This window comes from Lutra lutra, chromosome 17 (assembly GCF_902655055.1).
Source record: "Lutra lutra chromosome 17, mLutLut1.2, whole genome shotgun sequence".
Taxonomy (NCBI): domain Eukaryota; kingdom Metazoa; phylum Chordata; class Mammalia; order Carnivora; family Mustelidae; genus Lutra; species Lutra lutra.
This window is the reverse complement of record NC_062294.1, coordinates 293651-311702: the sequence shown is the minus strand read 5'-3', so window position 1 is coordinate 311702 and position 18052 is coordinate 293651. Positions and strand designations below refer to the sequence as shown.

Below are 18052 nucleotides of genomic sequence, written 5' to 3'. Positions count from 1 at the left end.
TGTGTCACCTGCCTGGCCCTGGAGGTCCTGACTCCTGGTGGCTAGAGCCGAGACTGCACTTGTCTCCCCAGCCACGAAGAGACAGATGAGCTTTAGGTACATGTCGACAGCGACGTGCAGGAAGGCATCTTCCCTCAGGAGGGCGTCTTCATCGAAACAGGAGAGAAGGCTGAAGGTAAGAGACAAGATGCCTCGTGACTCCAAGACGGCACAGAGCTGGGTGGCAGTCGGCACGAGCAGCGACTCATCAGAGGAGTGAAGTTATGGGCATCTTGCCCACGTGGCAAGAGACCCACAGTGGTACTGATACAGATGGGGGAAGGGGTGACCCCTCCTTGGACCACACACAACCCCCCAGGTGGGCACTCTGCTGAGAGTGTTGCCACACTACCAGAGTGGCAGGTGTACTTACCTGTAGAAGGCAAATGGCAGCAGCCTGATGTGTGGGTCTGGGGCCAGGCGGAGGAGGACAGGCCCCAGGCCACCCTCTGCAACCAAAGTGGGGAGGGGCAGGTTTAGTTTTGTGGCTGCCTCCCCACCCCAGCACGAGCATGTTCAGGACACCTCAGGTGCCTGGCTGGTGTCGGGGGGGGGGGGCTGTCCCCACGCTGGAGGGCAGAGCCTGGGAGATAGACCCCTACGCCCCCACATAAGGGCTCAGTGGCACTCTGGGACCCTGAGGATTCCACTCTTTCATTGTTGAGATGAGTTTATACTGCAGTTACTCTAAAATGTAGTTTATATACTTACCAAGAAGATAGACTTCCAAAAATGAGTTAGTACTTTAAAGCCCAAACGTTTATACCTACCCAGTGGAGTCATTTTTGGAAAAAGGACTAAACAAAGTGGGGACCACAGCCTGCGTCTGCTGAGTCACCTGTCTTCCCCAGAGATGGCTGGTAACTGGGACAGACACAGGCTGTTCTCTGCTACCAGGTCCCAGGGACTGTCTTACCTGCCTCTGTCAGCTGAAAGAGTGCCAGCCAGGATACCTTCCTCTTCTCCAAACACCCCAGGATCTCTGCGCAGATGTCCAGAGCCTTCAGGGAGTCAGCAGCCTGTGGCCCGCACAAGAGGAGGCTGGCTGACTGCTCAGGGTGACCTCTAGCCCAGAAGGGAGCCTTTGCTCCTTCTGTTGAGTCATGAATGGTGACTATAAGGGGTACAGGCCAGGGACCCCTGTGCCCAGGTTCTGAAATGAGACCTCAGAGAAGAGGCCCAGGGCCTAGGGGTTCTGTCTACAACAAGCACAAGATTCCTGAGGATCCCTTCGATATGAACGATCCAGGACCCTCCTCCCAGAAACCCTCCTTAGGAGGTCTAGGGCTGGGAGAGCGTCACCTTACCTGATGTCTTGAGTGTGGGGTCAGGTGTGACGAAAGCAGGCCCATTAAGGAGAAGAAGAACAGGACAAGCAGCAGCTGCTGATAAAACCAGCGCCTCAGAACATAAAGCCAGCCGGGCTGCACCCTCCAAAAGCCACTCTAAGTAACGGATGCGGACACGTTCTTTGACTAAACATTTATAGACGCAGAGCATAAATTTTTCCTTAAATAGATCTTCTTGGGAAGGAAAATTATATAAAAAAAAACTTTAATTTTTTTTTTTAATTTTAAAAACACTTTAAAGGGTAATTTGAGAATAAACTCTTAGAGACTGCGTCCTCTTACGTGTGCCTTTAACACGGCTTGTTAGCGCGACCGCAGGAAGAGCTGTGCCGCGGGCGGGCGCCCCGCTGCCGGGCTCCTGGCCTAGAAGGGCGCTTATGAACTCCCTCGAGGTAAATGCCGAAGTCTCTCCCCACCAACCCTGGCGGGTCCACCTCTTCCCAACCCCCTGGAGCGCACCCAGGCTGGCTGGGCTCACTCTGGATATCCCCCGCTCCCTCTGAGCACACACAGGCCTCAGAGGCTTGAGGCCACTGAAGTTGCTTTCCAACAATTTTTTTACAGTAAATTACCAAAAACCTCAGGCAGGCCCGTATGTCCTGAGCTGACCGATGACTTTCTAGTTGACAAATGGTTTAGTTCGGGGAGAGATGAGGGAGCTAAGGCTGTGGGACTAGGAACAAAGAAGGTCGCACTGCCCTGGTCTGGGGAGGGTAGAAATACGCTAAAAGCAATCAAAAGTGTGACACGCGAGGTTCCCGTTCTGTCCGAGAACTCGACAGTCGAACACTACTAAATCTACGAGCGCGGGAATCTTACTTCCTAACAGAAGCACAAGAATGCCGTACTTCCGCCCTTGGGAAGCGCAGTTCATCAGGCGAACCCAGAGGAACGGCGCCGACTGGAACATGGATCGAAAACAAAGTTCCCGAAAGTGAAAGAACTCATTCTTGCCTCGTCTCCCTGGCAGGCCGGCTTCTCGAGCTCGCTCTTGATGCTGCTTTTGCTGGCTCCCTGGATGGCGAAGTGTAGCGCCGCCGCGGAGAGCCAGGCCGGGCCCGGTGGGGGGCGTGCCGAGTCGGCGGAGAGGCAGCTAGGAGACAGATACGGGTCACCACAGGAACCGCACAGCCATGTCCCGGCAGAGAGCCACCAGCCCTGCTTACCTTCAAGGAGGGACGCCCGGGGGGGGTGCGGCTTAGAGTCTGCAGAACCACCCCTGGCTCGGCATAGGGACCTAGAGGCCGCTGTCTGGGTCCAGCCCCCAGTTGCCCTAACCTGCTTCTGTGCCGTGGACATGAGGAGGGGGCGGGTAGGGCCTGACCAGGACCCCGGGTCCTGACTGCCCAAGATTTGCAAGGTTGTGGGTCCTAGAACTCTCAATCTGGAGCTCACCACGCAGACCCCTGGCTTCTGGGTCCAGCCCTCCTCCTCAGCCCCTGCTGTGACCACAGTGTGATGCGCAGGTGCCCCGGCAGGTTAAAAACAAGGCCCCAGGGGCGCCTGGGTGGCTCAGTGGGTTAAGCCTCTGCCTTTGGCTCGGGTCATGATCCCAGGGTCCTGGGATCGAGCCCCGCATCGGGCTCTCTGCTCGGCGGGGAGCCTGCTTCCCTTCCTCTCTCTCTGCCTGCCTCTCTGCCTACTTGTGATCTCTGTCAAATAAATGAAAATCTTAAAAAAAAAAAAAAAAAAAAAAAAAAAAAGGCCCCAGATTAGTGGCATATAATGTGGGAATGGGGCGTTTCTTGTTTTCTGGGAGTTCAAGTGCTCTGGACGCTGCCACAGCACACAGGGATAGGAGGCCAGACGGGACCACAGCCCTCTCCCAAGCCATCCCATGCCGGAGACTGCCAGCTGGGCAGGCTGGGACCTGCCTCTCACACATCTGTGTGATGCCGGCACTGCCGGGCCTGGAGCCAGGAGAGAGGCAGGTGGGGCGGAAAGCTGGGCAGGGACCTGCTAGGTCAGGTCTGTTCCTTCCCTTCCGTGTGGCTCCTGCCCAGCCTGCCCTAAGGCCTCTGTCCAGCAGCCCAGGGCGTTCATGGAGGTGACCTGTAGCAGGTCCTAAAGAACGTCTGTGCTTCCTCCTGCCGTCGTTCCACGCACCTCCTGCCGAACTGCCGGGCCTCCCCCAGTCTCTGCAGCTCCTGGGGCAGCGGGCCGTGGAAGCAGCTCCTCCACCGGCTGCGAAGGTCAGGCTCCAGGCGTGGCCACCACAACTTCCAGAAGAGAAAGATCACCGGTCAGCAGATCAGGGGAGGCTCTACTTGGACGCCTTTTCAGTCCCTACACCCGAATGACCAGCAAAGATGTGCCTGACACCAGCAGCACAGCTCACAGTCACCCAGTGCCTCCGACCTTTTAGGACGGCCTCGTGTTCTCCATCCCAGGTTCAAGGCAGTTCTGCAAGCGAGCTCGTCCTCCTCTGTGGAGGACGCCCACGTCCCCACTTGAGCTGGTGTTGTACACACATGGTAACTTTCGCATTGAATTCCACCCACACGAGCCACAGACTGTGTGTGAAGCCAAACCACTCGGTTTGAGCTTGAAGCCGCTCAAGTCCCAAGGCTGCCAGGAGAGCTGTGTGGGGTCAGGACTCCAGGAAAGCCAGCGAAGAACGCCGCCCCCCACCAGGAACCCCACACCCACGTGAGGGCCAGGCTGGCAGGGGACTGGGCCACCTCTCTTCTCAAGTCTTGAGATGACCGTCTGTCAAGACAATGGGCGGAGCCCAAGTCGGGGAGCTCAGGAAATTAGGGTTCACCTTCAGCCAGCACAGAACCAGAGCAAAGCAACACCCCGACATGTGCAGCAGGTGCAGGCAGGGAAGCTGTCATCCTCCATGCCCATAGGTCCGCTTTACTCCCTATTTCTCCTCATGCATTTGCTCCTGAATGACAAGAATCAGGATGCCGCCCTGGGCCCCCAGTCCCTGTGCTGGCCCTGGGCACAGCCCGAGAAGGTGGCTGCACCTACCAGAGCAGAGGTCAGGACTATGGGGCACTCAGTCTGGCATGCGCTCAGGACCAGGTCTGCGGTCAGGGCGGGGTTTCTGCTTTGTGAACAGGCGTTGAAGAGCCCCTGCAGGAGAGAACATGCCAGAAGTCGGTGGTCTGCACGTGTGCCCCGCCCCAGAAAGGCGCCAGGGCCTCAAAGCACCACTGGCCATGAGGATCCAGCCCAAGAGGTCTCAGTGGGAGATCTGGTAGGCACAGAGGGCAACAGAATTACCCTGAAGAAGTGGATGGTGATGTCGTGGGTCAGGGCACTTCCGTGAGAGCATAAGTTCCTCTGCAAAAGAGCACGGGCCAGTGAGCGAGCGCCCAAGGGGGCCGGTGGCGGGGGTGGGGGCAGTGAGTGCGGAGAGGCTTCGGCTGTGCTCACGGCGCCACTGCTGACCTCGGAGGCCCGGCTTTGGGTCCGCCTGCGAGGCTGGCCCAGCATCTCAGCGTCTCACTGCCTAGCCACGTGGAGACGGCCCCGGCCTGCCGGCTTCGGCCCCAGCACAGGCCAGGAGGCCGGTGCCACACTCCCCACTGGCCCTTTCGCTGGGGTGGCACCTGGCCTCCCCAGCTCCGGCTTCTCTGCTCCGCTGGCCTTCACAGGCCCTTCGGACAACTTCAAGGGAAACTTCCTTTGCTAAGGACCTAAGGGACACCTGGTCTCACCTCTCTGCTTCCTGAGTCACCTTTTAAAGCTGTCGCTGAATGGAGACTTAGTTCAATTTCTAGTTCTATAAAACTAGAAAACATCTTCAGGAGTGGAAGTTGTTCTGAAATATGCAGAAGGTACTTATTCCTGGTGACCTCACTGACCCTGACTGGACGCACGCAGGCTTTTAGTCTTTCTGGGTGAGCTCTCGGAGCACCCGACACGGAACAGGGTGTACAACGAAGGAAGCTGGGCCGACTGGTGGGAACTGCGGTCCTTCCGGCACCGCCGGCCTTTGTACCCGAAATGTCCCAACCGGAAAGAAGTGGAGGTGCCCGGTCCGCACGACTTTACGGATCTCGACGGCTGAACTTGCAGCAAAGCTCTAGGAAGGCACTGAAGCTTCGGAGGAGCCGAAGCTGGTCTCTACAACTCGCTGGCCCAGTTCCAGCTGTGGGAGGAGGGCTGGGCACACCTCAGCCCCAACGGTCTCGGCTTCCAGAGCGGTCCCCCCATTCTTGCCCACAGCAATCCCACACGGGCTGCACGCACTGAAGCAGCTGGCTCCAAATGGCCGCAGCCACGTTCACGAATCTTCCAAGAACCAGATCACCGCCCCCGTCCCTGCAACCCAAGGTTGCTTGCCCGCACCTACCAGCTCAGAGTTGACCAACTGGAAGAACTCCGTGCAGTCAGGGGCGGCTGGCTGTTTGGCCTGGGGGCTGCCGACGAGAACGGATGGGGGCAGACCGAGGAGGATCCTTGCAGGAAAGAGTGTGTCAGCGGTGACGGCACAGCCCGCTAACTTCACCCCTTGAGAGCTCAGGCTCGGATCAGTAACGGCCCTGCCTACTCGCTCTGGGAACCAGAGTCCCCCTCTGGGGCTGTGCGGAGCACCTGGGCCCTGCGGAGTCCACGGCCAGCATTCACGTCTTAACCCCAAGAGCCATTCTTAAGTGGACAACAGCCAAGTGAAAGGAGGCACCACAGTCTTCACAAAGCCCTTCCCGAGAACTGGGGGATTATGTGATATCCCACTCATAAATACAGCTACAGTGAGTATCTGTACGCACACATGGTTTTCCCTATTTTGATATGCATTATTTGGGCTTCATTGTTCAAAGAAGCTCCTGGGTCTGAAGGGGAAGGCTTTAACCCAAAGCTTCAGACCCTGCTCTCTCCATGGGAGCCCCGATGAGAAAATGCTATTGCAGGCTGGGGACAGGGCACAGAAACAAATGACCAAGAGAAGAGAAAACTCAGTGTAAAGACAGACTCTCTATGTGGTGCGCCGTGTTACCATTTGTACACAAGTAGCTCCCGCTGTCTCTGAAGGCGGGCGGCCACATCCCAGCCGCCTGCCAGAGCCTGGAGCCGGGTGCGGAACACTCTGAAAAGGAAGTGCCCCTGCGAAGGACGGCAGCTCTGGGACTCCGCTGGGCCCTGTTCCAGGTCAGCAACCATCTCCTGCAAAAACAAGGCCAGAACGTTCGTACTTTTATCGCTGGTTCCAGGTGATTGTGCCCAAATGTGAAGGCACAAAGTTCTCAGGCCCATAGGCCCCCGTCAGGACTGTGAAACGGGGCTGAGTGGGCTCGAGAGAGAGGTCTCTCCAGAGGAGCTAGAAATGAGAGGGACAAGCCTTTTTACTTGAAAATCATTGAAAATTTGCAAAAACAATAAGGACAGTACAGTGAACACCTTTACCAGACTCTCCTGGGGCTAACATCGTACTGTTTATTGTTCGCTCTTCTACTGTGAACGCACAGGTGTCGCGTGGACACACCAGGCTCAGTACCACACTCAGTACAGTGCCTGCTACCTCACATCATACACGTGTGTGCAGTGTTGCCACACGTCCACATGCGGAGACCAAATAAGCCAAGCGCCCACGTCGCAGCACTGTCCCGTGCCACGTGTGACCTAAGCCCCATGACACACTCCATTTTCCCTCCCCACTCCCTCTTCCTACCACAAGCCCGTCAAGCCAGATGTGGAGGATAAGGGGTCAAGAAGAAAGCTTGGAGGGCTGGGATCTCTGCTTTGCGGGATATTTCATTCATTTGTGGGTAAAATTTCCCAGTGTCCAGGCCACCTGCTCCATGGTTTCTGTCCCTCCCAGTTTCTCAATTCAAGCACTGAAAGAGCAGCAGAAAACACCCACAGGAAGCGTGAAATCCACCACAGGATCCTGTCAACACGGAGCCATACGCGGACTTCCAAAGGCAGACTGCCAGTGCACACCGTGGACGTGGAGAGCAGAGGGGGCTGTGGTTTGCACTTTGACCCCAGAGCCTAATCTCTGGGTCCAACTTTTTATCATCCTGACATGCCCCAGGCCTGAGGCAAACTGCACTTTTTACTTCAAAACAAGAGCCCCATTTCCACACCCTCCAATGTACAGCTGCTTTGGTGAAAAGAGCCCCCAGCCTGGGGTGGTCCCGGGTGACCCCGTGAAAGGGCAGTCTCTCAGCTGCTCCTTCGCCAGCTGGGGCTTTTTATGTCCTTTCTCAGAGCCCAGCATTCAAATGCAGCAGTTAGGAGTGGACAGCAAGGGGTGGACAGCAACCCCTTTACTACCAAAGTTGGTATCTTCTCAGTTTCCTCTATTTTCAAATTTTAAATGTTCCTAAGCGTGGAGACGGTTCTGACACCACTGATTTTGTTTCTGCATTTTTGGGATATTCACAGGTGAAGCGAGCACACTGTCGCTCTGGTCTGATCCGTTACATGTGTGACGTCAGTTTTCATTCTGCTGGGTTGCCTTAAGACATTCATAATAAATATCTTAATAGCAGATGACCGTGAAATGACAGCAGATGACAGATGCAGTGAAACACACTGAGTTTTCATCTTTTAACTCACCTGCAATCTGGAAAAAATATCTCGATTTCCTGTGCAGCTACCGAGAACCAAATCAGAATTCTCTGAGCAGTTGTAACTCCTAAAACTGAAACAAAAACATGATAAAAGCCTTCTAAGGGTCTCCTGATGTACAGGCTTTCTGACTTCTCCTCCTACCTCCAGAGGCCTGTGGTCACAGGGCCAGGAGGTCCCAGGGGACCACATGACACCCACAGTCATCAACAACAAACAACAAACCTACAACAAAATACTAGCAACCCCAATCTAGTGACATCTAAAAACAATTATGTGCCATAACCAAGTGGGATTTATCCTAAGAATGGGAGGTTGGTTCAACACCCTGAAATCCTATCAGTAGAATAAAGAAAAACCATGTGAACATCTCTATGGACGCAGATAAAACATTAGACAAAATTCAACTCCCTTTCATGATAAAAACACTCAACAAACTAGCAGCAGAAAGGAACTTCCTCAACCTGATGAAGGCCATCTATGAAAAAGCACAGCTCGTGTTGTTCTTAATGATGAGAGCTTTCTTCCTAAAATCAGAAGACAAAGTTCTCTTTCATCGCTTACATTCAATACCACTGGAAGTTCTAGCTGGGACAGTTCAGCCGGAAAAAGAAATGAAAGGCAACCAGATTGGAAAGGAAAAAGTTAAACCATCTCCATTCACAGATGATCTGTCCTTGTATACGGAGCATCTTAAAGAATTTGCAGTAAAAAACTATTAAAGCAAATAATTTCACAAAGTTGTAGGACAGGTGATCAATATACAAAAATCAGTTATATTTCTTTATACCCATGAATAATCCAAGAATGGAATTAAGATAATTCCATCTACAGTGGTGTTAGAATACCTAAGGATAAATTTAACCAAGGAGGTGCAAGACTTGTACAATGAAAACTCTAAAACGTTGAGAAAATTATAGAAGACCTAAATAGATCGAAAGATATCCCATGTTCCTGGACAGGAAGAATCAGTGTCGTTAAAATGATAATAACTACCGGGGCGCCTGGGTGGCTCAGTGGGTTAAGCCGCTGCCTTCGGCTCAGGTCATGATCTCAGGGTCCTGGGATCGAGCCCCGCATCGGGCTCTCTGCTCAGCAGGGAGCCTGCTTCCCTTCCTCTCTCTGCCTGCCTCTCTGCCTGCTTGTGATCTCTGTCTGTCAAATAAATAAATAAAATCTTTAAAAAAAATGATAATAACTACCTATAATTACATACAGATACAATGCAATCCCTATCAGAATCCCAGCTGGTTATACTGAAACCGGCAAACTGATCTGGAAATTCAGATGGAATTACAAAGGACGATCGCTTCTCGGCCCTTTGGCTAAGATCATGTGTGGAATTACAGAGGACCCAGAATTCCCAAAATAATCTTTGGGGGAAAAAAGGAAGTTGGAAGATCCATATTTCCCAATTTAAAACTTCCCACAAATCTACGGTAATTAATACATTGTGATATTGGCCTAAGAATGATGTACACGTCAGAAATAAAATTATTAAAACAAACAAACAAACAAAAAGACGGTGTATACACCAAAGTCAATAGAGAATCCAGAAATAAACTTTCATAGGTGTGGTTAACTGATTCTCAGCAAGGGTGCCAAGACCACTGAATGGGGAAGGACAGTGTCTTTAACAAAACCTGCTGGGACGACTGGATGTCCATATGCAAAAGACTAAGGGTGGATCCTTACCTTATTCCATAAAAATTAAATCAAATGGATCAAAGACCTAAAATAAGAGCTAAAACTAAAAATAATCTGGACTTCATCAAAATTTAACACTTCTGTGCATCAAAGGACTCCCATCAAGGGAAGGAGTGAAAAGATGACCTCCTAGAATGAGAGACAACATCTGCATCTCGCATCGGATAAGATCTGGTATCCAGAATACATAAAGAACTTTTAAAATGGGCAAGATGTGACGTTTCTCAAAGAAGATACACAAACGGGTGCCTGGGTGGCTCAGTGGGTTAAGCCGCTGCCTTCGGCTCAGGTCATGATCCCAGGTCCTGGGTTCGAGCCCCACATCGGGCTCTCTGCTCAGCAGGGAGCCTGCTTCCTCCTCTCTCTCTGCCCGCCTCTCTGCCTACTTGTGATTTCTCTCTGTCAAATAAATAAATAAAATCTTTAAAAAAAAAAAAAGAAGATACACAAACTCAATAAGCAAATGGAAAGATGCTCAATATCATTAACCAGCAGAGAAAAGCAAATAAAAACCCTAATGAAATATACCGCTGTGTACCCATTAGAACAGCTGTTATCAAAAGATAACATTAACTGTGTTGATGATAATGTGGAGAAACTGGAACCCTCTGATACTGTTGGTGGGAATGTAAAATGGTACAGTTTTGGAAAAAAGTCTGGTAGTTCCTAAAAAAAGTTAAGATATGACATAGCGGACTGGTCAATCACAGACCTGTACCCCTGAAACAAATAATACATTATATATTAATTTTTAAAAATACCAATTGAAAGGGGAAAAAAAGATATGACTGAGCAATCCCATGTAAAGGCACATGCCCAAGAAAGATGAAAACAGGAGCACAGAGAAGTCTGTACACAAACGTTTGTAACAGAATGATTCATAGTCAGTAAGTGAAAAACCAAATGTCCGCCAACTAATGAATAAACAAAATGTGATCCATCCTTCAATGGAATACTGTCCAGTAATTAAAAAACAAAACGAAGTTCGGACACATGCCGTAATGTAGACTAACCTTGAAGACATTATCCTGAGTGAGCTAGACACAAAGGACCTCCATTTGTGTGGAATGTCTAGGATTGACAAATGCATAGACAGAAAGCAGATTCCAGAGTTGACGGCATGGAAGGAATGCACAGACAGTCACTGCGTTCACTGTGCACACGTCCTCATTCCTCCCTCCTAAGAGAGAAATGAGGACAAGAGGACTGGCCCCAACCTGAGTTTGCCTGGTACTGCAGGGGCTGCTCCCAGCCACTAAGCACCATTAGGAACATTCCCAGCACTGTTGCAACGTAACGTGACTTGTAAGAGTTTTGCTAACTAGGCGATGTGTTTACAGATCCTTGTGGGGAAGGGAGAGGCCGTGGGAAACATAAAGGCAACTGTCCTTCCTTGTGTCTTCAGTAATCATTTCCATGGACCGTGTTTCTGAGAGGGTAACAAGATTCGTTTTCTATGATTTAATATGATACACCACCTAAGATGTGGAAGATGGAATTCACAATCATGAGGACAGAGACTAACAGAGACCAGCTCAGCAGGAAGGCAAACCCAGCTCAGCCTGCACGTTCCAGGGAACTCTGCCCTGTGGCAGCCAGCCCACGCCCCGCAGGTGGCGATGCTTGCTACCTGCTAGCCTACTCATTCTAACCCTTGCGCTTAGTGACCCAGGTACCAGGTGACAGAGCAGAAAGACAAGTCATTGCCACTGGCAAACCTACACACAAAGAAAATGGATTTGGAAAACTCACCTTCACTTCAAACAGACTCAGACTTGCCATCAGGATATGTTCAACTGTGCTTTGTAGAACACAATGTAGACCGAGAGAAATAAAAACGCATTCTTAGAACTACCGAAATTAAAAGTGTGATGCTTTTTGGCATCAGCATTCCTCACCTGTGGCAGAAGTCTATCAGCACATCGACGAGAACCGAGCATGCGGTCTGCAGCTCCCCATCACAACCCCCCGCAGCAGACGGCGCGGGGAGGAAGCGCTCACGGATCGCCCACTGCTGGAAGTCCCACCTGCAACAGCAAACACCGTCTGCGTGGAGAAAGGCTGCAAACTAGAGCTTCCTGTGGCCGAAAAGCGAGCCCAGAGCCGGGGTCTAACAACGGCAGGGGGTTAGATCTGAGGGACTGGGGCTACAGGAAGGCCCCCTACCACAGTCAAGCCCCCCTCAGGGGCCATCCCCCTTGGGTCATTATCCCAGGGTCTGCCAGCAAAGGTGTCCGGATCTGGACCAGGCTCTGCAGGTGCTCACAGAAAAGGTCCTGAGGATGTACCGACTGAAAGCCTCAGCCAGGGAACCACTGACCGTCCATTTCTGCAGAACGAGCCAAACCCAAGTAAGACGTTTCCATAGACCCACGAATGGGCAAGGAACCAGTGAGAAACGTATTTGTGCTACTTGCAGAATTAAAAAAGGAAAGGCCTAAGCACAGCTCCAACATAGTGATCTGGGGGTAAGAAATGCTTACCATGGGTCCTCACGCTAGACAACGTATCCCTTCTTTTCCTAGCAAAATAGAGGAGGAGGAGGGAAGGGAGGGGAGACCCCAGGACAGACGAACCCACGCACAAAGCACTCAGGTGGCTGGGCACAGGCCTGAGCAGCAAGCGGACCTCCACCTTGTGGGAAAAGAAGTTATTCTTGGCACGGTTCTGACTTTATCTCTACTCGCTCCTCCTAGAACCTGACACCACGAGACAGCAACCCCTGCACGTGACCCGTCTCTGACCACAAAGGGACAGTGGCTCAGGGCGGCTCACGCCGAACCCTGCCCTTGGCTGGCCCCCGGGCGCTCCTGTGCCCACGAACTCCACTATAGCCCCAGCACGTTTCCCTCCCTGACCGCAGGACCCCCACACCCAGGGGCTTGTTGGCACCCCACTCTCACACTTACAACAGCACATTTCTCCTCCCTGTCGTCTGCAGAGTTGGCCCTGGGACCCACAGGAGCTCAGACCTCGGTTTCCCTGCTCATCCTGCCACACGCTCAGGGCCGGCGCTGCTGGCAGTGCCGGCCAGCTCTCTGCCGGCCATCGTGTTCGTCCCACGGGCGAGGTGGATGCCGGCCGGCCGGCCAAGAACACACCCCAGCCCCTGAGCAGGGCCCCGGACAACCAGGACTCCACTGCGGCTCCTCACTGCTCGGCCTTCCCTGCTCCGCTCCCACCCAGCGGAAGCACATTTGCTGCCGCTGCCATGCCCTCCCCGGAACCTGTTCTCAGAGCCTTGTCTGGGGTCCCGATGCATTTTAGCCGTCTGCGTGCTTGACCCCAGGCCCACTTGGGGTACGCGTGTGAGCAGCTGCTGGCAGGAGTGCCCACTCTGGGCTGTCAGGGCAGAAGTGCACTGCCTTGTGCCCCTGTCTGCATGAAGGTGCCCTAAGGGCAGGCCTGTCTCGTCACAATGCACCCCATGTTCAAGAACATTCTAGAAGTACCTAACAGGAGGAACTCAGTAAATGTTTCTTGAAGGAACAAATGAATGACACTGTGCTTGTCAGTTAACATTAACTGAACGTTGAGGATATGAGAAGACTTAGACTTCAAGATAATGCAGAAAATCTTACAGCATTTTGAAAGGCAGATCCCCTACCCCCTTTTAAAGATTGTATTTATTTGAGAGTGCACACGGTGGTGGGGAGGACAGGGCAGAGGGAGAAGCAGACTCCACACTGAGCAGGCAGCCTGACCCGGCTTGGTCCCAGGACCTCAAGATCATGACCTGAGCTAAAATAAAGAGTCAGATGTCTCATCGACTGAGCCCCCCACGGCGCCCCAAGGCAGATGCCTTTCAACACTTACCTTTCCATATCCGAAAGAAAATCAAGCTCGGGTTGGATTTCCAGCTCCAGCCGTAACCAGTCTCTGTAAGTCAACTGAGAGAAAAGGACGACGTGAACACCACAGTGCAGACAGGACGCAGAAACCACAGGTCAGCTTGGTGACACTCTGCTGTCCCTGAGGCACGACTGGGAGCCTCACGTGAAGGCAGCTGTGCGCCTCCACTGGTCTCTGTCCTCTCGCCGTTCCTGGCGGTCAGCCTGAGGCTCTGACCTGAGCCCTTGACGAAGAACTCAGATATTGCTTCGTTTACCTCTGAACGGGAGGCTCATGACAGCCGCTCAAACTCGTCCTCTGAGATGGAATTCTCCAGCACACCGCCTGGTTTTGAACAGTTAACCTGGGACATCTGCACCGTGCTCAGTTCCTGTACAGCACCACCGCCGCGACGGCAGTCGTGAGTGGGGCGAAGTCAGCACAGCACAACGCTCCCAGTGGCACAGGTGTCACTCTGGAAAGCACAACGCTCCCAGTAGCACAGGTGTCACTCTGGAAAGCACAACGCTCCCAGTAGCACAGATGTCACTCTGGAAAGCACAACGCTCCCAGTGGCACAGATGTCACTCTGGAAAGCACAACGCTCCCAGTGGCACAGATGTCACTCTGGAAAGCACAACGCTCCCAGTGGCACAGATGTCACTCTGGAAAGCACAACGCTCCCAGTGGCACAGGTGTCACTCTGGAAAGCACAACGCTCCCAGTGGCACAGGTGTCACTCTGGAAAGCACAACGCTCCCAGTGGCACAGGTGTCACTCTGGAAAGCACAACGCTCCCAGTGGCACAGGTGTCACTCTGGAAAGCACAACGCTCCCAGTGGCACAGGTGTCACTCTGGAAAGCACAACGCTCCCAGTGGCACAGGTGTCACTCTGGAAAGCACAACGCTCCCAGTAGCACAGATGTCACTCTGGAAAGCACAACGCTCCCAGTGGCACAGATGTCACTCTGGAAAGCACAACGCTCCCAGTGGCACAGGTGTCACTCTGGAAAGCACAACGCTCCCAGTGGCACAGATGTCACTCTGGAAAGCACAACGCTCCCAGTGGCACAGGTGTCACTCTGGAAAGCACAACGCTCCCAGTGGCACAGATGTCACTCTGGAAAGCACAACGCTCCCAGTGGCACAGATGTCACTCTGGAAAGCACAACGCTCCCAGTGGCACAGGTGTCACTCTGGAAAGCACAACGCTCCCAGTAGCACAGGTGTCACTCTGGAATTCTTGCAACGATTCCACGCACGAACGTGGACTAATCTCAGAACCTCACACTGTGTGTAAAAGTGCACCCTCCAGGGGTGCTGGGGGGCTCAGAGGGTTAAAGCCTCTGGCTTCAGCTCAGGTCATGATCTCAGGGTCCTGGGATCGAGCCCCGCATCGGGCTCTCCGCTCGGCGGGGAGCCTGCTTCCTCCTCTCTCTCTCTCTGCCTGCCTCTCTGCCTGCTTGTGATCTCTGTCAAATAAATAAATAAAATCTTAAAAAAAAATAAGAAAAAAAAAAGCACACTCCCTGTCAGGACCAGAGCCAGCGATACAGAGCAGCTCCCTGCTCAGGGACACACGCACGTGTCCACATCCACAATCACCCGAGAGTAGAGGGGCGGCAGCCGAGGAGACACTGGCTATGCTGCCCACGGGCAGTGAGTGCTCCCAGCGCGTTGCCTGTGCTAAACACACGCTGTCACACCTGCTCTGGTAAAGAATAAACAACAACTGAGAGTTTCTTCTCTAAAAACCGAAATAAGCAAACGCGCAAGGAGCAGACGAAGGGTTACGAACAGGCAGCGGCCCAGGACCGTAGCCTGCTGGCTGGAGCAGGCCGAGGCCCCCCGTGACCATGCTCAGAGCAGGCCCAGCCCAAATCGGAGCCTGGCAGCTACGCTCCAAGGAGATGTTTATTCACCCTTACGACCTTCTGCAAAACGTGAGTGCCAGGGGAAGTGGGCAGAGTAGAAATGACCTTTCAGTCGTACTTCTTACGAGGCCGTGTGACTCAGCGGTAACACCCAGCGCTTTCCCGCAAACTGCTTCTGTGCTGCTTCAGCTTCGGGCCGGCCCACCATGTCCTCAGGACACCCCAAATCTATCCGCAAAACCCCGGGCACGAGGACCAGGTGAGAAGCAGGAAAAGGGCAGTGGGACCTACATGAACTTCCTTCTTCTTCAACAGTTCTTGGAAGGTTCTCTGTTTCCACAGACAGAGGGCGGCTCGCTGCCAGTCCGCGGACGGCAGGCACAGGAGCCTCCAGGGAAGGCCGGCTACGTCCTCCTGAGACGGGGGTTCTCGGGCTTCTGAGAACAGCCTGAAGAGAATGAACTGGAACTGAAGAGACACAATAAAGCTGGTTGTGTGCCCATGGCAGGGCAGCTAGGAGACCCTGTGGACACCCGGAGTGGCCTTGCCAACGCCTCCCGGGGCACTCTGGGCTCCGTGGTTCAGCTACGGATGTAATTTTGGTGACCAGCCCTGTCTGTAAATGTAGGCGCACGTCTGTCTGTCTCCTGGGACGCAACACCTGGAGGCAGGATTGCAGGTTCTAAACTGTCCCCCACATGGCGGGGCGGATGCGACCCCACAGCTGCTGACGGCGCTCTCCCCAGCCCGCTGCTGGCACGGATGTTTCCACTGAAAGAGGATGCCAAGTGGAGAAGCGCCAGACTGTCTGGGAGTACATTTATGTCTGCCACTAGGAGATCAGACTTTTCTTGATGTTCCCTGAGCTACAGGCTGCTCAACGTGACCAGGGGAGGGATAGGGACACCCGTCAGAATTACACAAGGTTGGACCAGGAACTTCCTTGTCTGGGCCACCTCCTAATCTCTGTTGCAGGCTTCAAAATGCAGGCACCTGAGCCTAAGTTCCTCAACACCAATGACAGGAGCACAAGTGTGCCCAAACCCCACTTAACCCATGGGCAGGACCAGGGTTTCTCAATGGATTCTAATGTGGCGCCTGGAACGAGATCTGCATTTCAACTTCATAAGATGTTCCTTAAAACTCCACCAAAGGAGTCACGCTGGTTTCCATTCTAACTTCAAGTTCACTTTTGCCACCGAAGGTTTCTAGTACACATCTTTAAATTTCTCTGCTTTTGGGATGCCTGGGTGGCTCAGTCAGTTAAGCATCCAACTCTTGATTTTGACTCAGGTCATGACCTTAGGGTTAGAGATCGAGTCCCACATCAGGCTGTGTGCTCAGTGCAGAGTCTGCTTGAGATTCTCCCTCCCTCTGCCCCCCCACACCCACCCTGTGCTCACCTCCCTCTAGAATAAATAAATTCTCTAAGTTTCTCTGGTCTTGTAATAAATACAACAAGCATTCAATAGATGAGCGTGGTCTTTTGAGAAAATCAGAACTCTTGTTTAAATACAAAGATACCTTCCACAAATATTTATCTTTTAGTATACCTATTTCACAAAAATCAGTGTCTGTTTCTTTTTAAAAAAGGAGGGACAGGGGCGCCTGGGTAGTTCAGTAGGTTAAGCCTCTGCCTTCGGCTCAGGTCATGATCTCAGGGTCCTGGAATCGAGTCCCGCATCAGGCTCTTTGCTCAGCAGGGAGCCTGCTTCCTCCTCTTTCTCTCTCTGCCTGCCTCTCTGCCTACTTGTGATCTCTCTCTGTCAAATAAATAAATAATATCTTTAAGGAAAAAAGAAAAGGAGGGACATTCACGGTCTCTGTCATCTTACTTGCCCCCTTTCATCTCAAGTCTGCAAGAAAAAGAGAAAGGCCGTGTTCAGCCCCAGCAGACAGGTGAGGCAGCCCCCAGGACACAGTCTGATGCACAGGAGAGGACAACTGTGCAGAGAGGGGGCGGGGAGAGAGCAGAGAGCTGGGCCTTCACTAGAAACCTGCACGAAACTGGAGCTGCACTGAATGCAGACGAGGATGTGGACAGACCTACCTTTTTCAGGAGGGCTGGAGGTAAGCAGCTGTACAAAGTATCTTGTGACACAGAAGGAGACTTACACAAAGAGTAAGAAATTGCCGCTGTACAAAATCTGAAAATAGAAAACATAAAATGTACAAATGTGCTGCATGCAAAATAAGGAAATAGAACAGTAGTGTGAATTTCACAAAACTGAAATGACTGGATTCTACACCAGATGTCCCAAGGGGCAGTCTTGGTCTCGGTTTGGGGCCAGGCTGGCTCCCCTGAGCCCTCGGGAACCGGGCCCCGTTACACCTGTAGGTCTGAGCTCTGTCTACGCCGAAGGCACAGACCCAGAAAACACAGCAATGGTCAGACTGTTCAAGTACAGGCTTGCCTTTACCACATGTAAAGAGCCATCAAGTCAGATGGGGCTAACGGTGCTGCTGACCTGTCATCTGAAAGGGTTTCCGCTCACCCAGTCTATGTTCCTCCTTCCTGCAGGAAGTCTGTGGAACCAGACAGAAGCAGGCCCAATTTTAAACTTGGCCTATGCTGGAGACTTTGCCTGCCTGTGTTGGGTTATCAAGTGTTGGGAGGAAGAGCCTGATGAGAAGAGACTGACCCCGGGGCCGAGGGGAAGGGAGGAAGGTGCTGAGGAAGGAAGGGGGACCAGGGCACCTTCACGAATGACTGCTTGGGGGGG

General features: G+C 52.7%; 1 protein-coding gene across 9 annotated transcripts in view; it reads right to left on the bottom strand.

The window, feature by feature from the left end:
• FANCA (FA complementation group A) overlaps nucleotides 1-18052 on the bottom strand; it is a 62929-nt gene that overhangs the window by 493 nt on the left and 44384 nt on the right. For 3 of the 9 annotated variants that reach the window (XM_047710074.1, XM_047710070.1, XM_047710072.1), the window contains exons 27-41: nucleotides 17380-17476; nucleotides 15621-15797; nucleotides 13440-13513; nucleotides 11522-11650; nucleotides 7905-7989; nucleotides 6340-6506; nucleotides 5695-5800; nucleotides 4620-4679; nucleotides 4365-4469; nucleotides 3495-3607; nucleotides 2343-2481; nucleotides 1347-1421; nucleotides 956-1088; nucleotides 413-488; nucleotides 13-169 (exon numbers count right to left, since the gene is read on the bottom strand). In XM_047710074.1, the coding sequence (XP_047566030.1) occupies nucleotides 13-169; nucleotides 413-488; nucleotides 956-1088; nucleotides 1347-1421; nucleotides 2343-2481; nucleotides 3495-3607; nucleotides 4365-4469; nucleotides 4620-4679; nucleotides 5695-5800; nucleotides 6340-6506; nucleotides 7905-7989; nucleotides 11522-11650; nucleotides 13440-13513; nucleotides 15621-15797; nucleotides 17380-17476 (1693 nt within the window). Of the gene's footprint in view, nucleotides 1-8; nucleotides 170-412; nucleotides 1154-1346; nucleotides 1422-2342; nucleotides 2482-3494; nucleotides 3608-4364; nucleotides 4470-4619; nucleotides 4680-5694; nucleotides 5801-6339; nucleotides 6507-7904; nucleotides 7990-11521; nucleotides 11651-13439; nucleotides 13514-15620; nucleotides 15798-17379; nucleotides 17477-18052 lie in introns of those variants that run through there. The other 6 variants (XM_047710075.1, XM_047710073.1, XR_007123761.1 and 3 more) reach the window with 5 other exon arrangements.